The sequence below is a fragment of the Coregonus lavaretus genome (assembly GCF_964263955.1).
Source record: "Coregonus lavaretus genome assembly, chromosome: 19".
NCBI lineage: Eukaryota > Metazoa > Chordata > Actinopteri > Salmoniformes > Salmonidae > Coregonus > Coregonus lavaretus.
The window spans coordinates 42,231,714-42,249,899 of record NC_140006.1 but is presented as its reverse complement, the minus strand read 5'-3'; the positions used below and the strand labels follow the sequence as shown (position 1 = coordinate 42,249,899).

At 43.8% G+C, this 18,186-nt stretch overlaps 1 protein-coding gene across 1 annotated transcript in view; it reads left to right on the top strand.

Annotated features, from left to right (window-relative positions):
• Nucleotides 1-18,186, top strand: part of LOC311146520 (metabotropic glycine receptor-like) — a gene marked incomplete at both ends in the record, with an annotated part of 105,037 nt that overhangs the window by 75,072 nt on the left and 11,779 nt on the right. The window contains 2 exons of the mRNA XM_084183037.1: nt 3,469-3,707; nt 7,528-7,666. Of these exons, the coding sequence (XP_084039163.1) occupies nt 3,469-3,707; nt 7,528-7,666 (378 nt within the window). The remainder of the gene's footprint in view (nt 1-3,468; nt 3,708-7,527; nt 7,667-18,186) is intronic.

The following is an 18,186-nucleotide window of genomic DNA, read 5'->3' as shown; positions in this document are numbered from 1 at the left end:
TGAGCTACATTCCTGCCGGCCATTCCCTCCCCTACTCTGGACGACTTGCACGCCGCCCCATGGGTCTCCCGGTCGCGGCCGGCTACGACAGAGCCTGGATTCGAACCAGGATCTATAGTGGCGCAGCTAGCACTGTGATGCAGTGCCTTAGACCACTGCGCCACTCGGGAGGTTGCATTGTAATAGCAGTAGTTGAAGGAATAATGCAGTGTAATGAATGCTAGCAGTGGTAGAAGGAATAATGCAGTGTAATGAATGCTAGCAGTGGTAGAAGGAATAATGCAGTGTAATGAATGCTACATTGATCTGGTACTGGTACTCCCTGTATATAGCTCCACATATACTGTAGTTCCATTCTTCTGTATTTAATTGTATTACTCTTGTGTTACTGTTTTATTTTAAAATTGTTAACTGCATTGTTGGGAAGGGCTCGTAAACAAGAATTTCACGGTAAAGTCTACACCAGTTTTATTCGGCGCATGTGACAAATAAAATGTGAATTGGCCAAATGAGAGAACCTCTGCAGTGTACTGCCTAGAACTTTTGAGTCTTTTCTCCCAACGATTTTTCCCAATGATGCTCCTTGATGAGTTTGCCCTGTACAGCACCCTCCAATATCCAGGTTCCTCTCAGGATTGGTCCTGGTTTGCCGTCGTTCTATTTCGCTCCTTAGTAGTCAAAGCGAGAGGACAGTGGCAAAGGTAGCACTTCTACATTCTCAATCACACAGATCTACCTACCGTAGCATAGAGTTTTCTCCACTCTCCTCTGGGAATGACTTGGCCTTCATGTTGGCCTTTTTTACATTTCACAGAGACAACTCAATCTGATCAAGTGTGTATATGAAATTGTGTGCCTGTGTGTATTGTCCATCCCACTTCAGTCAATATAGTTTTGAGTGCAGTGCAGAAAAGAAGGGGCCAAAGGGCAGCCTGCTACTTCCCCTGACAAAATTACAATTTAAAGTTCCTCATGGTGTGGTGGGCTTGAAACCTAACATCAGTGTCAGTTCAATATAGGAGAATCCCACACAGATATCAAAGATGAGGCGGGATCAATCATGGTCGATCCCTCAGAGACCCCAGAGGTTGAAATAGCGCCTTATATATAGCTATGCTAATCTAGCCCACACTTCAGAGGGAACACACTGTTGCTAGTTCTTGCAAGGGTGTTGCAGCAGTAGTATAGGGGAAGTAGCAACTGAAGCCGTAACACTGATGGAAGTTGCAGTGGTAGAAGGAATAATGCAGTGAAATGAATGCTATCAATGGTAGAAGGAATAATGCAGTGTAATGAATGCTACAGTAGCAGTGGTAGAAGGAATAATGCATTATAATGAATGCTGGCAGTGGTAGAAGGAATAATGCATTATAATGAACGTTAGCACTGGTAGAAGGAATAATGCAGTGTAATGAATGCTGGCAGTAGTAGAAGGAATAATGCAGTATAATGAATGTTAGCAGTAGTAGAAGGAATAATGCAGTGTAATGAATGCTAGCAGTGGTAGACGGAATAATGCAGTGTAATGAATGTTAGCAGTGGTAGAAGGAATAATGCAGTGTAATGAATGCTAGCAGTAATGTTGTAGAAACATTTGACTAGATAATCAACTCAAAAATATCTCTCAAGACATCAGAGCCTGTGAATTTAAGAATTTAGACTTTATTAAAGAACAAAGCCTGAGCCTTTCTCCGTGAAGGAAAAAGACTGTCCCTTTTTGGCTAAGAGCTCAATTATATAGCCACATGAAAAAACATTCGTACATTCCTAACTTTTTTTTAGTTCGGTACCACCCCTCTTATTCGATCATTCTATTGGCTGCATGCCTAGGCCCCTTCTCAAAAGCCCCTTCTTAAAAAACTAATGTAAATGCAAACCAGATGTCTATAACAACCCCATGGCCACAGTTTAAAAGCCCCTGTGAAAGAACACATCATATACTTAATGTCTATATTCATTATTTAAACATATATCTGGATTATAAAATATCAAACATGTTCATTCTGTTTCACCATTATCATTTCATAATACATTATAAAACATTTATCATTCATCATCCTCTCAGCCCCTGAGATTATGTGCATGTGGCCATGTGTCAGGTCATAAGGTCATAAGCATAAAGAAATGCTAACACTAGTTCCATTGTTACTTCAATCTCCACACAGCCATCACGTCATTGACATTCCCAACCCAGCTGCAGGGAGTTTTTATGAAAAACACACAAATTGTCTCTGCTCTGTATTCACCCCTCAACTGACTCTCAATCCATAAACACTCCCAAGCATATAGATTTTCAATTTTACAACATATCCATGCTTAATACTAATATTATTATTTTACCTTTGACCTTTCCCTACATTTGCCTTCATGATACATAAAATAATACCACATATATAGAAGGAATAATGCAGTGTAATGAATGCTGGCAGTAGTAGAAGGAATAATGCAGTATAATGAATGTTAGCAGTAGTAGAAGGAATAACGCAGTGTAATGAATGTTAGCAGTGGTAGAAGGAATAATGCAGTATAATGAATGTTAGCAGTTGTAGTAGATAGAAAGTGGTTGCAGTAAAGGTGTGTTAGTTGTGTCAGTTACATAATAAATAATATTGATAGTGATGATTAGCAGTAGATGTCTTGATAATTTAATGAAACAGATTTCTTTACCTGGTTGTAACAGAGAACAGTTGGTTGTAATCTGGTTGTAACAGATACCAGTTGGTTGTAATCTGGTTGTAACAGAGACCAGTTGGTTGTAAGCTTTATCTTGGCCAGGTTGCAGTTGTAAATGAGAACTTGTTCTCAACTGGTTTACCTGGTTAAATAAAGGTGAAATAAATAACAAAAAATAACAGAGACCAGTTGGTTGTAATCTGGTTATAACAAAGTCCAGTTGGTTGTAATCTGGTTATAATTGAGACCAATTAGTTGTAATCTGGTTGTAAAAGACACCAGTTGGTTGTAATCATGTTGTAACAGACACCAATTGGTTGTAATCATGTTATAACAGACACCAGTTGGTTGTAATCTGGTTGTAACAGACACCAGTTGGTTGTAATCTGGTTGTAAAAGACACCAGTTGGTTGTAATCTGGTTGTAACAGACACCAGTTGGTTGTAATCATGTTGTAACAGACACCAATTGGTTGTAATCATGTTATAACAGACACCAGTTGGTTATAATCCTGTTATAACAGACACCAGTTGGTTGTAATCTGGTTGTAACAGACACCAGTTGGTTGTAATCTGGTTGTAAAAGACACCAGTTGGTTGTAATCTGGTTGTAACAGACACCAGTTGGTTGTAATCTGGTTATAACAGACACCAGTTGGTGGTAATCTGGTTATATGGCGTCTTCTCAACGAGAACCATAAAACCCTAAAATGACACTATTAGACGTCACGTGCCAAATTTTGCCAGCTGGGATTTTGTTAACAGCAACAACCCTTCTGTCTCTTCCCTCCTCCAGGGTGCTGAAGGTGTTCCTGTCCCGTACGGCCCAGCGGACCTCCTACATCACCAGCTGGCGGGTGCTGCGTCTGCTGGGGGTCATCCTGCTGGTGGTGCTGTGGTTCCTGGTGGCCTGGACCTCGGCCGTGTGTCAGACACCTGACCGGACGTCGGCCCTCATCGATGTGGGCCTCGCCCCCGACGGGCTGCAGTTCAGCATGTGCCTACTGGACCGCTGGGACTACATGATGGCAGTCGGTGAGTTGTGACGCAAGTGTGGGCCCTTAGTCAATACCCAGTGGGCAAAACTGGTTGAAATTACATCGTTAAAGCCAGAAACTGATTGAAATGATCAAATCAAGCTTTATTTATACAGCAGATTTCAGACATGGAATGCAACGCAGTGAAAATGACAATGAAAAGTGAAATATTTACTAGACAACAAACACAAGACAATTAAAAACGAAGGAATAAAAACTGAACAACTAATAAGCACCCTAAGGAAAAGAAAGCAATGCTAAAAAGGTGTGTTTTTAAGATCTCTTTTAAATATGTCCACAGTATCGGCCCCCCACAGGTTCTCTGGCGGGCTATTCCATAGTAACTAAAGGCTGCATCTCCATGCCTCTTGGTCCCAGGCTTTGGGAGAGTTAAAAGGCCAGTGGACCTGAGGTTGTAGTGGACAGTCATTTTTATCATATATGATATAAATACCTCACACGTCACTCGTAAAAAGACTAAGCAATTAGCCTATTTAAAATGTTTATCTGACTCCGTAAAGATAATTCAAATATACAAGCAAGTATTAGGCAATGAGATGACGTTGACTAGCAAGAATTGGTCTGGGAAATGTCTATATCAGAGGCAAATATTTCGTTAACATTGTACAATGAATGGATTCACATACAAGGCATAAAGCTTAAGTTACGAGCATTAACAAGCATTACAAGACATTATTCCAAGCATATAGATCCTAAGGTTAAATTACAGGAAAAAGCATGAACAAAGAGTTGCTTACTAGGCCAGAGTTCTAGAAGCCTAGGATATGAGATTGATCATATAACCTTCCTCCATGGACTGGATACAGGAGAAGAGAGAGATCATACAACCTTCCTCCATGGACTGGATACAGGAGAAGAGAGAGATCATACAACCTTCCTCCATGGACTGGATACAGGAGAAGAGAGAGATCATACAACCTTCCTCCATGGACTGGATACAGGAGAAGAGAGAGATCATACAACTTTTCTCCATGGACTGGATACAGGAGAAGAGAGAGATCATACAATCTTCCTCCGTGGACTGGATACAGGAGAAGAGAGAGATCATACAACCTTCCTCCATGGGCTGGATACAGGAGAAGAGAGAACAAAGGCTTTTCATTCCATTTCTAACAACTGAAGGTGTAACCTTTCAACCCAAAACCAACCACCATTGACCAATCAAACGATACCAAGTTGACAGTAACCTAGACACTCCCAGGCCCAATCTCCACAGGGTGAACACAGCATCTAAAGGCTTGTGTGGGGGATGAGACCAATGTAAGTAAGACAGAATTCCTGACAGGACCATAAAACCTTTTTGCATAGAGATCGTACATCCATATAGATAGCATCAGAGTTATCCTCAGTAAACACGTTTCAGATAGATACCAGACATGGATATTATAGCATTATTCTATCACTCATTCTATAGTCAATCCTCTGGATACTGTAGCAGAGATACATTTTAGCCCCTCAGAGAGGGAAGGGCTGACTGGTCCTTTGGCATTGTCCTTTGCCATGCAACTCCAGCTCAACTTCAGGGAGCACATAAATTAGTTCAGAATCAAAAATGACACATAGGTTTTTAACCTGGTGTTTTATCTTTATTGCCTGTGAATTATAATGTGCGGCTAGATTCTCTCTCTGTGCTTTGGCTCCAACAAGAAGTACCTCGGTCTTGTCTTGATTTAGCTGGAGGAAGTTGTGAGCCATCCAAGTATTTAAATCACTACAGTCTAATAATTTATCCATGGAGCTAAAATCCTCTGGTGACACAGAAATGTAAAGTTTTTCTTCTATTCTTTTCTATTTTTTATTTTCTTAAAAACTGCATTGTTGTTTAAGGGCTAGTAAGTAAGCATTTCACTGTAAGATCTACACCTGTTGTATTCGGCGCATGTGACAAATAACATTTGATTTGATTTGATTTGATAAGAACAGTGTGCATCTTCGCAGGGAAGGCAGAGACCGCTAGTGTGCCTGTAAATATAAATGGTGGAGAGGTCGGTCTGCGGTGCGGGGTATTGGAGGGAGTGGGTTGAAGGGCGATATCCACCCATCTAAGGTGCTATCAGGTTTCAGGTGCTGTACAGCAAAACAATTTAAAAAGAGAACATACAATAATAATTATATGAATTATTTATGAGTTAATAAAAAAAAGTGTTCAAATTAATAGGAAATGAATTATCCCTCCCATCAGCATTTACAAACAGCTCACCATGCATACTGGTTAAATACTAAGTAGCTTATAATAAGTCATCATGATTTATGAATTTTCATGAATAATAATACACTCTAATCACTATTTACAAATGATCATCTGTAATCCGACATGATTCCCAGGTTGTCTTTGGTGTTAATTATTGAAGGAATGTAAATTAGGCTAACTGTTATGGGCTCCCAACTAACAGTGAGTCAGACAATGGAGAACAGTTCTGAGAACTTAGAATAAAGGAAACATGAGAGACTGCCTTACAGTTTAGAGAAATGTTATTGGAAAAGGAATGTAAATTAGGGTCAACGTTATAGGTTCCCGAATAACAGTGAGTCAGACAGTCGACAGTTCTGAAAACTGGGTCGTATTCATTAGGGCGTGCAGTTTTGCAACAGAAAATCATATCAGACAAGTCCAAGTAGTCCCTCCCTGTTTCAGTACGTTTTCTTCCATTTGGTGTCGAATGAACATGACCCATTTCTGAGAACGTAGAATAAAGGAGAGACGAGAGACACGGACTACTGAGAACAGTTTTTTTTGCGCTCCCAAACAAACACTAAGTCAGGCAACAGAGAGCAGTTCTGAGAACAGTTCTGAATAAAGGAGAGATGAGAGACTTGGACTGCCTTACAGTCTGCTAATCGCCAGCGACCTTGGAACACTAGAGAGGATCCCTCTCCAGCAGGAGATCTGTCAACAAGGCAGTGGGCTGGCAGTCAGCAGGAGATCTGTCAAGAAGGCAGTGGACTGGCAGTCAGGAGATCTGTCAACAAGGCAGTGGGTTGGCAGTCAAGCTGTGGGAAATCAATGTTGGCAGAAAGGGATTAGCAAATGTCAGTGGCTAGTAACTACATGATGTGCAGCCATCAACACTTTGTGCATCAAAAGACAGGCTGAGGGCTGTACATTTGGCCACTTTTTCCCCAGTGAATTGTGTGTGAGTGGAGATTAGTGATGTGAGGCCTGTGTATTTCCCTTTGGTGAGCAAGGTCTCCTTTTGGCAGAATGAATTTTCTTTTGTAACATTATTTGAAATTTTCAAAAAAATAAACTTGAGGAAAGGATTTTTGGAGTGTCTGGTTTTTAGTACTTTGATATAGCACAATTGACACTTCTGATTGATCAATTATACAATTAAAATGAAGGAATAACAGGTTTTAAGAACATCACAAATTCAAGGCTGCCTTGTTAAAATGGAATCTTCTTTCATATTCTTTGAAGGGTCTAGAAAAAAGCATGAGCTGACGCACACCCAAAAATGTTTGCGGAGGTGCTGACCAACGGAGAGAAAACTGCATCCATGCTCCCAACAATCCAATGGGCAAACCCAACAACCAACGTTTCCGCAAAGCCCTCTCCCGGAGTGCGCACTGCATATTCTTTGAAGGCGACATGAGGACACCCTTGAATTGTACATACCAAAGCAACAATGGTTGTCGTAAATAATGCAGAACTTCCAGAATATAATTTGAGTGAGCAATCATTGTGCGTTGTGGACAGTATATACTGCAACTCTGCTATTTGTTTGTGAGAGTTAAGGACATTTAGAGTTAAGGACATTGGTCTAACCCACCTGTATTGTGGACCTCTCCTTATCTAGCCGAGTTCCTGTTTCTTCTGTGGGGAGTGTACCTCTGCTATGCTGTCCGGACCGTACCGTCAGCCTTCCATGAACCACGCTACATGACTGTTGCCATATACAATGAACTCCTCATATCGGCAGTATTCCACATCATTAGGTAAGTAATACGGTCGCTAGTAAAAGTCTACACACCCCTTGCACAGTCTTCACATTTAGCTGCCTTAAAATGTAATCTAACGATCTTACATTCAATTATTTTCCCCCTACCGATCTACACTACTACATTTTTAAAGTTAAAGAAAATTTATAGAAAAATTTCCTAATTAATACAAATGTAAAATGATGATGTCTTGATTGCGTATGTCTTCACATCCCCGAGTTAATTCTTGATGGAAGCACCTTTTGCAGTTGGTATAGCTGTGATTAATTTTGAGTAAGATTCTACCAACCTTGCACAACACTTAGGGCAATTTTTCAGACCCCTTCACTTTTTCCACATTTTGTTACGTTACAGCCTTATTCTAAAATGGATTAAATCGTTTTTCCCCTTATCAATCTACACACAAGACCCCATAATGACAAAAGCAAAACCAGGTTTTTAGAAATGTTTGCAAATTTATAAAACAAAACAAAACTGAAATATGACATATAAGTATTCAGATCCTTTACTCAGTACTTTATTGAAGCACCTTTGGCAGCGATTACAGCCTTGAGTCTTCTTGGGTATGACGCTACAAGCTTGGCACACCTGTATTTGGGGAGTTTCTCCCATTCTTCTCTGCAGATCCTCTCAAGCTCTGTTAGGTTGGATGGGGAGTTTCTCCCATTATTCTCTGCAGATCCTCTCAAGCTCTGTTAGGTTGGATGGGGAGCGTTGCTGCACAGCTATTTTCAGGTCTCTCCAGAGATGTTCGATCGGGTTCAAGTCTGGGCTCTGGCTGGGCCTCTCAAGGACATTCAGAGACTTGTCCCGAATCCAGTCCTGCGTTGTCTTAGCTGTGTGCATAAGGTCATTGTCCTGTTGGAAGGTGAACCTTCGCCCCAGTCTGAGGTCCTGAGCGCTCTGGAGCAGGTTTTCATCAAGGACCTCTCTGTACTTTGCTCCGTTCATCTTTCCATCGATCCTGACTAGTCTCCCAGTCCCTTCCGCTGAAAACATCCCCACATCATGATGCTGCCACCACCATGCTTCACCGTAGGGATGGTATTGGCCAGGTAATGAGCGGTGCCTGGTTTTCTCCAGACGTGACGTTTGGCATTCAGGCCAAATAGTTCAATCTTGGTTTTATCAGACCAGAGAATCTTGTTTCTCATGGTCTGAGAGTCCTTTAGGTGCCTTTTGGCAAACTCCAAGCAGGCTGTCATGTGCCTTTTACTGAGAAGTGGCTTCCGTCTGGCCACTCTACCATAAAGACCTGATTGGTGGAGTGCTGCAGAGATGGTTGTCCTTCTGGAAGGTTCTCCCATCTCCACAGAGGAACTCTGAAGCTCTGTCAGAGTGACCATCGGGTTCTTGGTAACCTCCCTGACCAAGGCCCTTCTCACCCCAATTGCTCAGTTTGGCCGGGCGGCCAGCTCTAGGAAGAGTCTTGGTGGTTCCAAACTTCTTCCATTTATTAATGATGGAGGCCACTGTGTTCTTGGGGGCCTTCAATGCTGCAGAAATTTTTTGGTACCCTTCCCCAGATCTGTGCCTCAACACAATCCTGTCTCGGAGCTCTATGGACAATTCCTTTGACCTCATGGCTTGTTTTTTGCTCTGACATGCACTGTCAACTGTGGGACCTTATTGTAATGATGCTCCAGGAGAGTGAGGATCCATTTGCAGTTTTATTACAATCTTGGTCGTACAAACAGGGTCAATCGCCAGCAGACACAACAGTAGGGATAAGGCAAAACGTAATCCAGGTACAGACATAAGGTCAGGGCAGGCAGCAAGCTTACAAAAATCAGTCCAGTAAAGAATATAGTCCAGGGCAGGCAGCAAAGAATCAAGGAGGGAAAAACAGTCCAGAGTAAATCCACGGGCAGACAGACACAGGCGAAAACGCTCAGAAATGATCACCAGGGCTAACAAGACTTCGCAAAGAGAGAGAGTTTGAGAGCACCTAAATAGTCTACTGATGGGAGTCAGGTGCAACGGTAATCAGAGCCAGGTATGTGGGAAATGTAGTTCAGGGGTTTAATACTCAGGAGAGGGTTCCCTCTGGTGGTGAGCAGGAGGAACAGCGGGAGTCTCGTTTGTGACAGAGCCCCCCCCCTGCGAGCGGCTCCTGACGCGAAGAGGCGAACAACGCCGGGGTCTTCCTCGAGGTCGGGGGCCCGGTTTCTCCGGGTGCGTCCTATGGAACTCAGTCATGAGTGCGGGGTCGAGTATGTCCTCTGTATTAACCCAGGATCGCTCTTCCGGTCCGTACCCCTCCCAATCCACCAGATATTGGAGGAGCCTGCCCCGGCGTCTGGAATCGAGTAGATCTCGAACCTGATATGCCTCCTCGCCGTCCACCAAGATGGGTGGGGAGCCCTGATCACTGGTCTGCTCCTCCTCCTCCGCTCTCGGACCACCAGCGGGTTTGAGAAGTGATACATGAAAAGTGGGAGAGATACGATAATTAGAGGGTAATGCCAAACGGAAGGAAACTGGTGTAATCTGTTTAACAATTTGGAAGGGACCTACATACCTGGGACTGAGTTTCTTGCAAGGAAGTCTGAGGCGTAGGTTTCGAGTGGATAGCCAGACCCATTGACCTGGAGTATATTCGGGATTGGGGCGACGGTGACGATTGGCCTGCAACTTCTGTCTCCTGACAGCACGTAGCAGGTGGGTGTGAGCCTGACTCCAGATGTCCTCGCTTCTCTGGAGCCAGTCGTTGACAGAGGGTACCTCGGTGGGTTCCCCTGACCATGGAAATAGGGGAGGTTGGAAGCCCATTACACATTGGAATGGAGTTAGACCGGTGGAGGGTTTCTGGAGTGAGTTCTGTGCATACTCCGCCCACATGAGGAATCGACTCCAGTCTGCTTGGTTTTGATGACAGTAGGCTCTGAGAAACCGGGTGATTTCCTGATTGAGGCGTTCTGTCTGACCATTAGATTGTGGGTGATATCCTGAAGTGAGGCTAATGTTGATGTTGAGTTGTTGGAAGAATGCTGACCATACTCTGGATGTGAATTGGGGCCCCCGGTCCGACACGATGTCCTCAGGCAGGCCATAGAAGCGAAACACAAGGTTGCACATGAGTTCGGCTGTTTCCAATGCTGTAGGCAGTTTGGGAAGTGGAATCAACCGGCAGGCCTTGGAGAAGCGATCTATGACAGTGAGTATTGTGGTGTTCCCATTGGACTTGGGAAGATCGGTAATAAAGTCTATGGCAAGATGGGACCATGGTCGGTGGGGAATTGGCAGTGGTTGCAGTAGGCCCGATGGTAGTTGTCTGAGATGTTTGCTTGTGTTACAGGTGGTGCATTCGTTAATGAATTTTATTGTGTCTGCCCGCAAGGTTGGCCACCAAAAGCTGTTCTGAAGCAGGTGAACAGTGGCAGCGATTCCAGGATGACCGGAGCTGAGTACGGAGTGAACTTGCTGTAGCACTTTCTGACAGAGATCCTGAGGTACAAAAGTTTTGTTAGGGGGGCATTCGGGAGGAGGGGTCTTTTGTGAATTGGCCTGGGTGAGCTCTGTCATGATGTCCCACTGAATAGGGGCCACGATTAATGACTCAGGAAGCAGGGTTTCCTTGGATTCAGTGGGAACTACACCGTCGTGTTGGCGTGACAATGCGTCTGCTTTGGTGTTCTTTGAACCGGGACGATAGGTAACGGTGAAGTCAAATCGTGTAAAGAAGAGAGCCCACCTCGCTTGTCTGGGATTCAGTCTCTTGGCAGATCGCAAGTATTCCAGATTCTTGTGGTCAGTTAGAATCACAAACGGGTGTTTAGCTCCCTCCAGCCAATGACGCCACTCCTCCATAGCTGCTTTCATGGCCAACAGTTCTCGGTTTCCGACGTCATAGTTCTGTTCGGCTGGACTAAGTTTGCGGGAGTAATAGGCGCACGGATAGAGCTTGAGTGGGGATCCGTGCCGCTGTGAGAGGATGGCTCCAATGCCCGTATTAGAAGCGTCCACCTCAACTGTAAACGGGATTTCAGGATTAGGGTGGTGGAGGATGGGGGCAGATGTGAAACGTGACTTGAGTTCTGCGAAAGCCTCCTGTGCTGTAGTTGACCAGGTGAGGTGTGGTGCATTTCTCTTAGTCATAGAGGTTAAGGGAGAGGCTACCGAGCTGAAATTCCTGATGAAGCGTCGGTAGAAGTTAGCAAATCCCAAGAAGCGTTGTAACTCCTTTAAGGTTACTGGCAGTGGCCAGTCTAGAACGGCCTTGACCTTCTTCTCGTCCATGGCGACTCCCTCCTGGTTGATGATGTAGCCCAAGAAAGACGTGGAAGTCTGGTGAAATTCGCACTTCTCTGCTTTGGCGTATAATTGGTGATCAATGAGTCGTTGTAATACTGTTCTCACGTGTTGCACGTGTTCCTCATAGGTGTTGGAATAGACAAGAATGTCATCGATGTAAACAATTACCCAACGATTAAGCATGTCCCGAAAGACGTCATTGATAAACGACTGAAATACGGACGGACTATTGGACAGCCCGAAAGGCATAACCAAATACTCATAGTGCCCAGTGCTGGTAGAGAAGGCTGTCTTCCATTCATCACCGTCCCGGATGCGAATGAGATTGTAGGCGCTGCGGAGGTCCAGTTTGGAGAAGTACTTGGCTTTGCGGAGTTGTTCTAGGGCAGCTGGTACCAGCGGTAAAGGATATCGAAACTTGACGGTGATGTCGTTGAGACCCCGGTAGTCGATACAAGGGCGTAGGCCACCGTCTTTTTTTTTAACAAAGAAGAAGCCAGAGGCTGCAGGTGATGTCGACGTTCTAATGAACCCCTTCGAAAGTTCCTCCTCGATGTAGTTGTTCATGGCTTCTGATTCGGGTTGTGATAGGGGGAAGATTCGGCCCTTAGGTGGTGTTGTGCCTGGTAATAGTTCGATGGAACAGTCGCTTGATCGGTGGGGGGGGAGTTCCATCGCCTTGGTCTTGCTAAAAGCTTCGATGAGGTCAGAGTATTCAATGGGAAGAGTGGGGAAAAGGGCCGGCTCGTCCTTTAGCGTGACGGTCTGAATGGAGAGTGAAGGGCTGCCAGTTAAGCAGTTGGAGTGACATGACGGGTCCCATTTGATGATACGACCCTCCCTCCATGAGATGAGGGGATTATGTTGACGTAGCCAGGGGAGTCCAAGAATAACCGGGTTATGAGGTGATGAGATGACATAGAAACGAATTACCTCAGTGTGAAGGGTACCGGTCTGTAGTTGAAGGTCCACGGTGGTGTGCAGGACCCTCCCATCGCCGAGAGGCCGTCCATCTAGCGCCTCCACTGCCAATTGAGAGTTACAGGAGATTAATGGGAGTTGTTGTTGTTGGGCAAACTCGTGAGACATAAAGTTCCCGGCTGCTCCTGAGTCTAATAGAGCTGATGTGGATATATGATTGCCCTCTAGAGATAATACTATAGGTACTTTGATGCAAGAACTGGAGTGATGTGCTTGAACACAAGGACTCACCGAAGAGGGATTACGAGGAGGTGGTCTTGTGGGGCAAAACGCCCTCAGATGGCCCGGTTGACCACAATAGAGGCAGAGATGTTGACGTATGCGGCGTTCTCGTTCTTCCGGAGTCAGGTGAGTATATCCGAGCTGCATGGGTTCAGTTTGAGACAGAGTGACCGGGTATTGTGTGCTGGTGGGTACCGTTCTGAGTGGACGACGTGAACGAATCAGATTGTCAATCTGAATGGTTAGTTCGATGAATTGATTCAGCGATCTCCCTTCATCTCGGCAGGCCAGTTCGGATTGCAACTCCAAGCTGAGTCCCTTGCGAAAGAGCAGTTTAAGTGTGCTCTCCACCCAGTCGGTTTGAGCTGCTAGAGTGCGAAATGTCAAAGCATATTCTGCTGCGGTATTCCTGCCCTGGCTCAACGCAAGTAGTCGATCATCAGCTCTCATACCTCCCTCCGGGTGTTCAAATATTTCCCGGAAGCGTTGAAGAAAGGTACCAAACGATGGGAAAGCAGTGCCATCCTCTCTCCAAACCGCCGTCACCCACTCTAACGCCTTGTCAGTGAGGAGTGAGCATACCAAGGAAATCTTGCTGGCATCGGTGACATACATAGCTGGTTGTTGATCAATGAATAATGAACATTGCAGTAGAAATCCCTTACTTTTAGTTGGGTTGCCGTCGAACTTATCAGGGAGAGCCAGACGTGGGTTAACTGTGAGTGACGGTGGTGGAGAAGCGCCCACACTCGCGTTCGGTTGAGGAGGGGCTGGGTTCGTTAGCGACACCTGCAACCTCTGTAGCGTCCTGACGAGTTCCTCTGTTACTGTAGTTAAATGGGTTAGCTGCTGTTGATGAATGGCGAGTTGGTTAGCTTGAGTGGAAATCTCCGTGGACATCTGAACCAGAGCTGCTGGATCGTGTGTTGGCGAAGTCTTCTGTAATGATGCTCCAGGAGAGTGAGGATCCATTTGCAGTTTTATTACAATCTTGGTCGTACAAACAGGGTCAATCGCCAGCAGACACAACAGTAGGGATAAGGCAAAACGTAATCCAGGTACAGACATAAGGTCAGGGCAGGCAGCAAGCTTACAAAAATCAGTCCAGTAAAGAATATAGTCCAGGGCAGGCAGCAAAGAATCAAGGAGGGAAAAACAGTCCAGAGTAAATCCACGGGCAGACAGACACAGGCGAAAACGCTCAGAAATGATCACCAGGGCTAACAAGACTTCGCAAAGAGAGAGAGTTTGAGAGCACCTAAATAGTCTACTGATGGGAGTCAGGTGCAACGGTAATCAGAGCCAGGTATGTGGGAAATGTAGTTCAGGGGTTTAATACTCAGGAGAGGGTTCCCTCTGGTGGTGAGCAGGAGGAACAGCGGGAGTCTCGTTTGTGACACTTATATAGACAGGTGTGTACCTTTCCAAATCATGTCCAATCAATTGAATTTACCACAGGTGGACTCCAATCAAGTAGTAGAAACATCTCAAGGATGATCAATGGATACAGGATGCACCTGAGCTCAATTTCGAGTCTCATAGCAAAGGGTCGGAATACTTATGTATTTCTGGTTTTAATTTTTAATAAATTAGCAAACATTTCTAAAAACCTGTTTTCACTTTGTCATTATGGGGTATTGTGTGTAGATTGATGAGGAAAAACATTTATTTAATCAATTTTTGAATAAGGCTGTAACGTAACAAGATGTGGAAAAAGTCCAGGGGTCTGAATACTTTCCGAATGCACTGTATTGTTTTGATCAAAATTGCTTAAAGTTCAGTACATTTGGTTGGGAGTCATTGATGGTAAAAAGTTAGAGGGAAACTTACCGTAGTCTTCTGAAAACCCTGGGATAGGGTTGTATTTTTCAGCGAGACAATTAAACACATTTTAATGCCAAAGACACACCAGCGTGGCTTTCAAATCAAATCAAATCAAATGTATTTGTCACATACACGTGTTTAGCAGATGTTATTGCGGGTGTAGTGAAATGCTTGTGCTTCTAGCTCCGACAGTGCAGTAATATCTAACAAGTAATATCTAACAATTTCACAACATATACCCAATACACACAAATCTAAGTAAGGAATGGAATTAAGAATATATAAAAATATGGACAAGCAATGACAGAGCGGCATTGGACTAAGATACAGTAGAATAGTATAGAATACAGTATATACATATGAGATGAGTAGTGCAAGATATGTAAACATTATTAAAGTGACTAGTGTTCCATTTCTTAAAGTGGCCAGTGATTTCAATAGGCAGCAGCAGCCTCTAATGTGCTAGTGATGGCTATTTAACAGTCTGATGGCCTTGAGATAGAAGCTGTTTTTCATTTCATCCACCAAGAAGTGGTGAGTGTTCCTGAAAAGTCCAGTCTCAGTCCTGACTTAAATCTGCTTGAACATTTAGAGACAAGGTTTGAATATTCCCAATGGGAAAAAAACTGGTTGAATCAACGTTGTTTCCAGGTCATTTCAACGACAAAAATTATATGTGATGACGTTGAGTCAATGTGGAAAACTGATAGGATTTGCAAAAAGTAATCAATGTAAGGGAATTTCATATTTTTTTCACCCAACTTTTAACCTAAATCCAATGACATGGTGAAATGTTTTGTTGATTTCACGTTGAATTCACATTAGTTGACAACTCAACCAAATGTAAATCAAAACTATACGTTGAACTGACGTCTGTGCCCAGTGGGTAGCTGTCCATCAATGACTACCAACCAAATTTACTGAGCTTGAACAATTTTGACAAAAACAATGAATATATGTTGCCTTAAGACTTGTGCAAAGTTAGAATCTTATTAAAAATTTCCACAGCTCTAATGGCTGCCAACAAGTATTATCTCTGGGGTGTGAAGACATCTTTGTTTTTATTTTATTTTTAATTAATTTGGAACATTTTCTACAATTTTCTTTAACTTTTAAAAGGTTGAGTAGGTTGTGTAGATCTGTAGGGGGAACATCTAATTGAATGAGAGAGAGAGAGAGAGAGAGAGAGAGAGAGAGAGAGAGAGAGAGAGAGAGAGAGAGAGAGAGAGAGAGAGAGAGAGAGAGAGAGAGAGAGAGAGAGAGAGAGAGAGAGAGAGAGAGAGAGAGAGAGAGAGAGAGAGAGAGAGAGAGAGAGAGAGAGAGAGAGAGAGAGAGAGAGAGAGAGAGAGAGAGAGAGAGAGAGAGAGAGAGAGAGAGAGAGAGAGAGAGAGAGAGAGATATGCCTTTTATAGTTTATAATCAAGAACAGATACAGCCAGGAGAATAACAGGAGCAGAACATCCCCAGTTAAAAGGCAGAGTAGAGCGCTCCCACCCATCAAGCAAATGAATAGTGTCAGCAGGACAACTCCAACAGCCACTTGAAAGGAGGTGAATAAAATATGCCTGCATCAGGCAGACGGTGCATAACTCTGCCAAGGCTTAAAATAAACTCCTTATGCCCTGTATGTAACTGTTATCTGCTGGAGGAGCTGACACTGGCTTGATGAGCCTCCTCCTCATTTGACCACCAGGAAAACTACAAGTGTGTGTGTGCTGTTTTTGTTTGTAGTAGTCATTCCCTCAATGTACAAGTTATCACTCAGCATGTGTCCAGTATGTAAAATGGTACCTAGAACATTCATCACAAAGCTGCATGTAGAACTTGTCTGTATTGCTTAAGCTCATCACCACCAGGTGGCGCCAGTGAATACCTTTTACATTGAAAGAAAATGAGGTTGGCGTACGTCCATTATGACCATAAACACGTCCAGAGAGTCTATTGCCATTCTTATGTCTGCCGGAACAAACCAGCAAGATGGGATCGCCATCAATCTAACCCCCGGGTTGTACTTGAAAAAGTTTCATATCAACATGTTGGCATGCCTCACCCAATAATGGACCAGCCGTGATTGAAAATGTCTACATTGAAAAAGCCGACAGCGACTGGAGAAAATGAAATGTCGGATACTTTTCATCTGTCCCTCAAATAGAAAATTCTGAACAACACCCTCATGAATGTCTTGGATGAATCACAGACCAAACTTTTTATAAATCAGGTGATTCTCCCCGGCTGGAATTACATCCAACACCCAAAAGAACTGTGTCAGAGGCATCAGAGAACAGCCAGGCTGCTGGAGCCCAGAGATAAGGGCTGGCTGAGTTTGTCTGAGGGAAGGAGGGAGAGAGTCGTGATGTTTCTTTTCAAACCCGTGCCAAAAACACCCTTTGGGATGACTAATGTGATTAATGAGGTTGAATCTCATTATCTGGGGAGCAGTTGACAGAGGGGTGCTGGGACAGCGACCTCCCTGGGACCTTGACTGCCATCCCTCAGCATCGGGATCCCAATTGAATTAGTCGAGGATATGAAAGAGCCCAACCCTTCCTTGTAAATTCACCTGCCTCGTTTGAAGGTTTGAAGTTTGACGCTAATAAATTTTTCATAGACCACACTTTAGTCATTCACTCCACACAGCAACTTTAATGGGACTTTGTCGTGATAAATAGTTTTTGTTGCGGTGTTTTGCAGTGTTCCTAATGTTTGATATACTCAGAGTATTCGATATGATCACATTCTTCCATTCTCATTTTGATTCTAGATCTTTTTTTAAATGATTTTATTGAAATTATTCAGGGGAAACGAAGTGGATACAATATAAGCTAAGCATCACATCTTATAGTTAAGAAGTTTTAAAGGTCCTGAACTGTCATTCTGAAAAGTATTTATTTTCTCACACGACTAACTACCAGGAAGTTTGAAAAGACAGGCTGAGTGAGCAGGGAGCTTATATTCATGCTCGTTGAAACGCCTATGTCAAGCAACTTGGGTGCAGTGAACAGTTTTGCAATAAAATCATCTCAAGCAAATCTGGTGATACACAAAGCAACTGAAACATTGAAATTGCATCAGTGATATATATATATTTTTAAATCTATCTCCCGTTTGGCATTTCTCTTGTGACGCGGTTCACAGCAGCACTGACGGATATGTTGACTTGACAACTGCGTTGGAGTTTTGAACGACCCCCCCCCCCCCCCCCTTTGTTGCATACTGGCTGGCTGAAGACCCAGCTA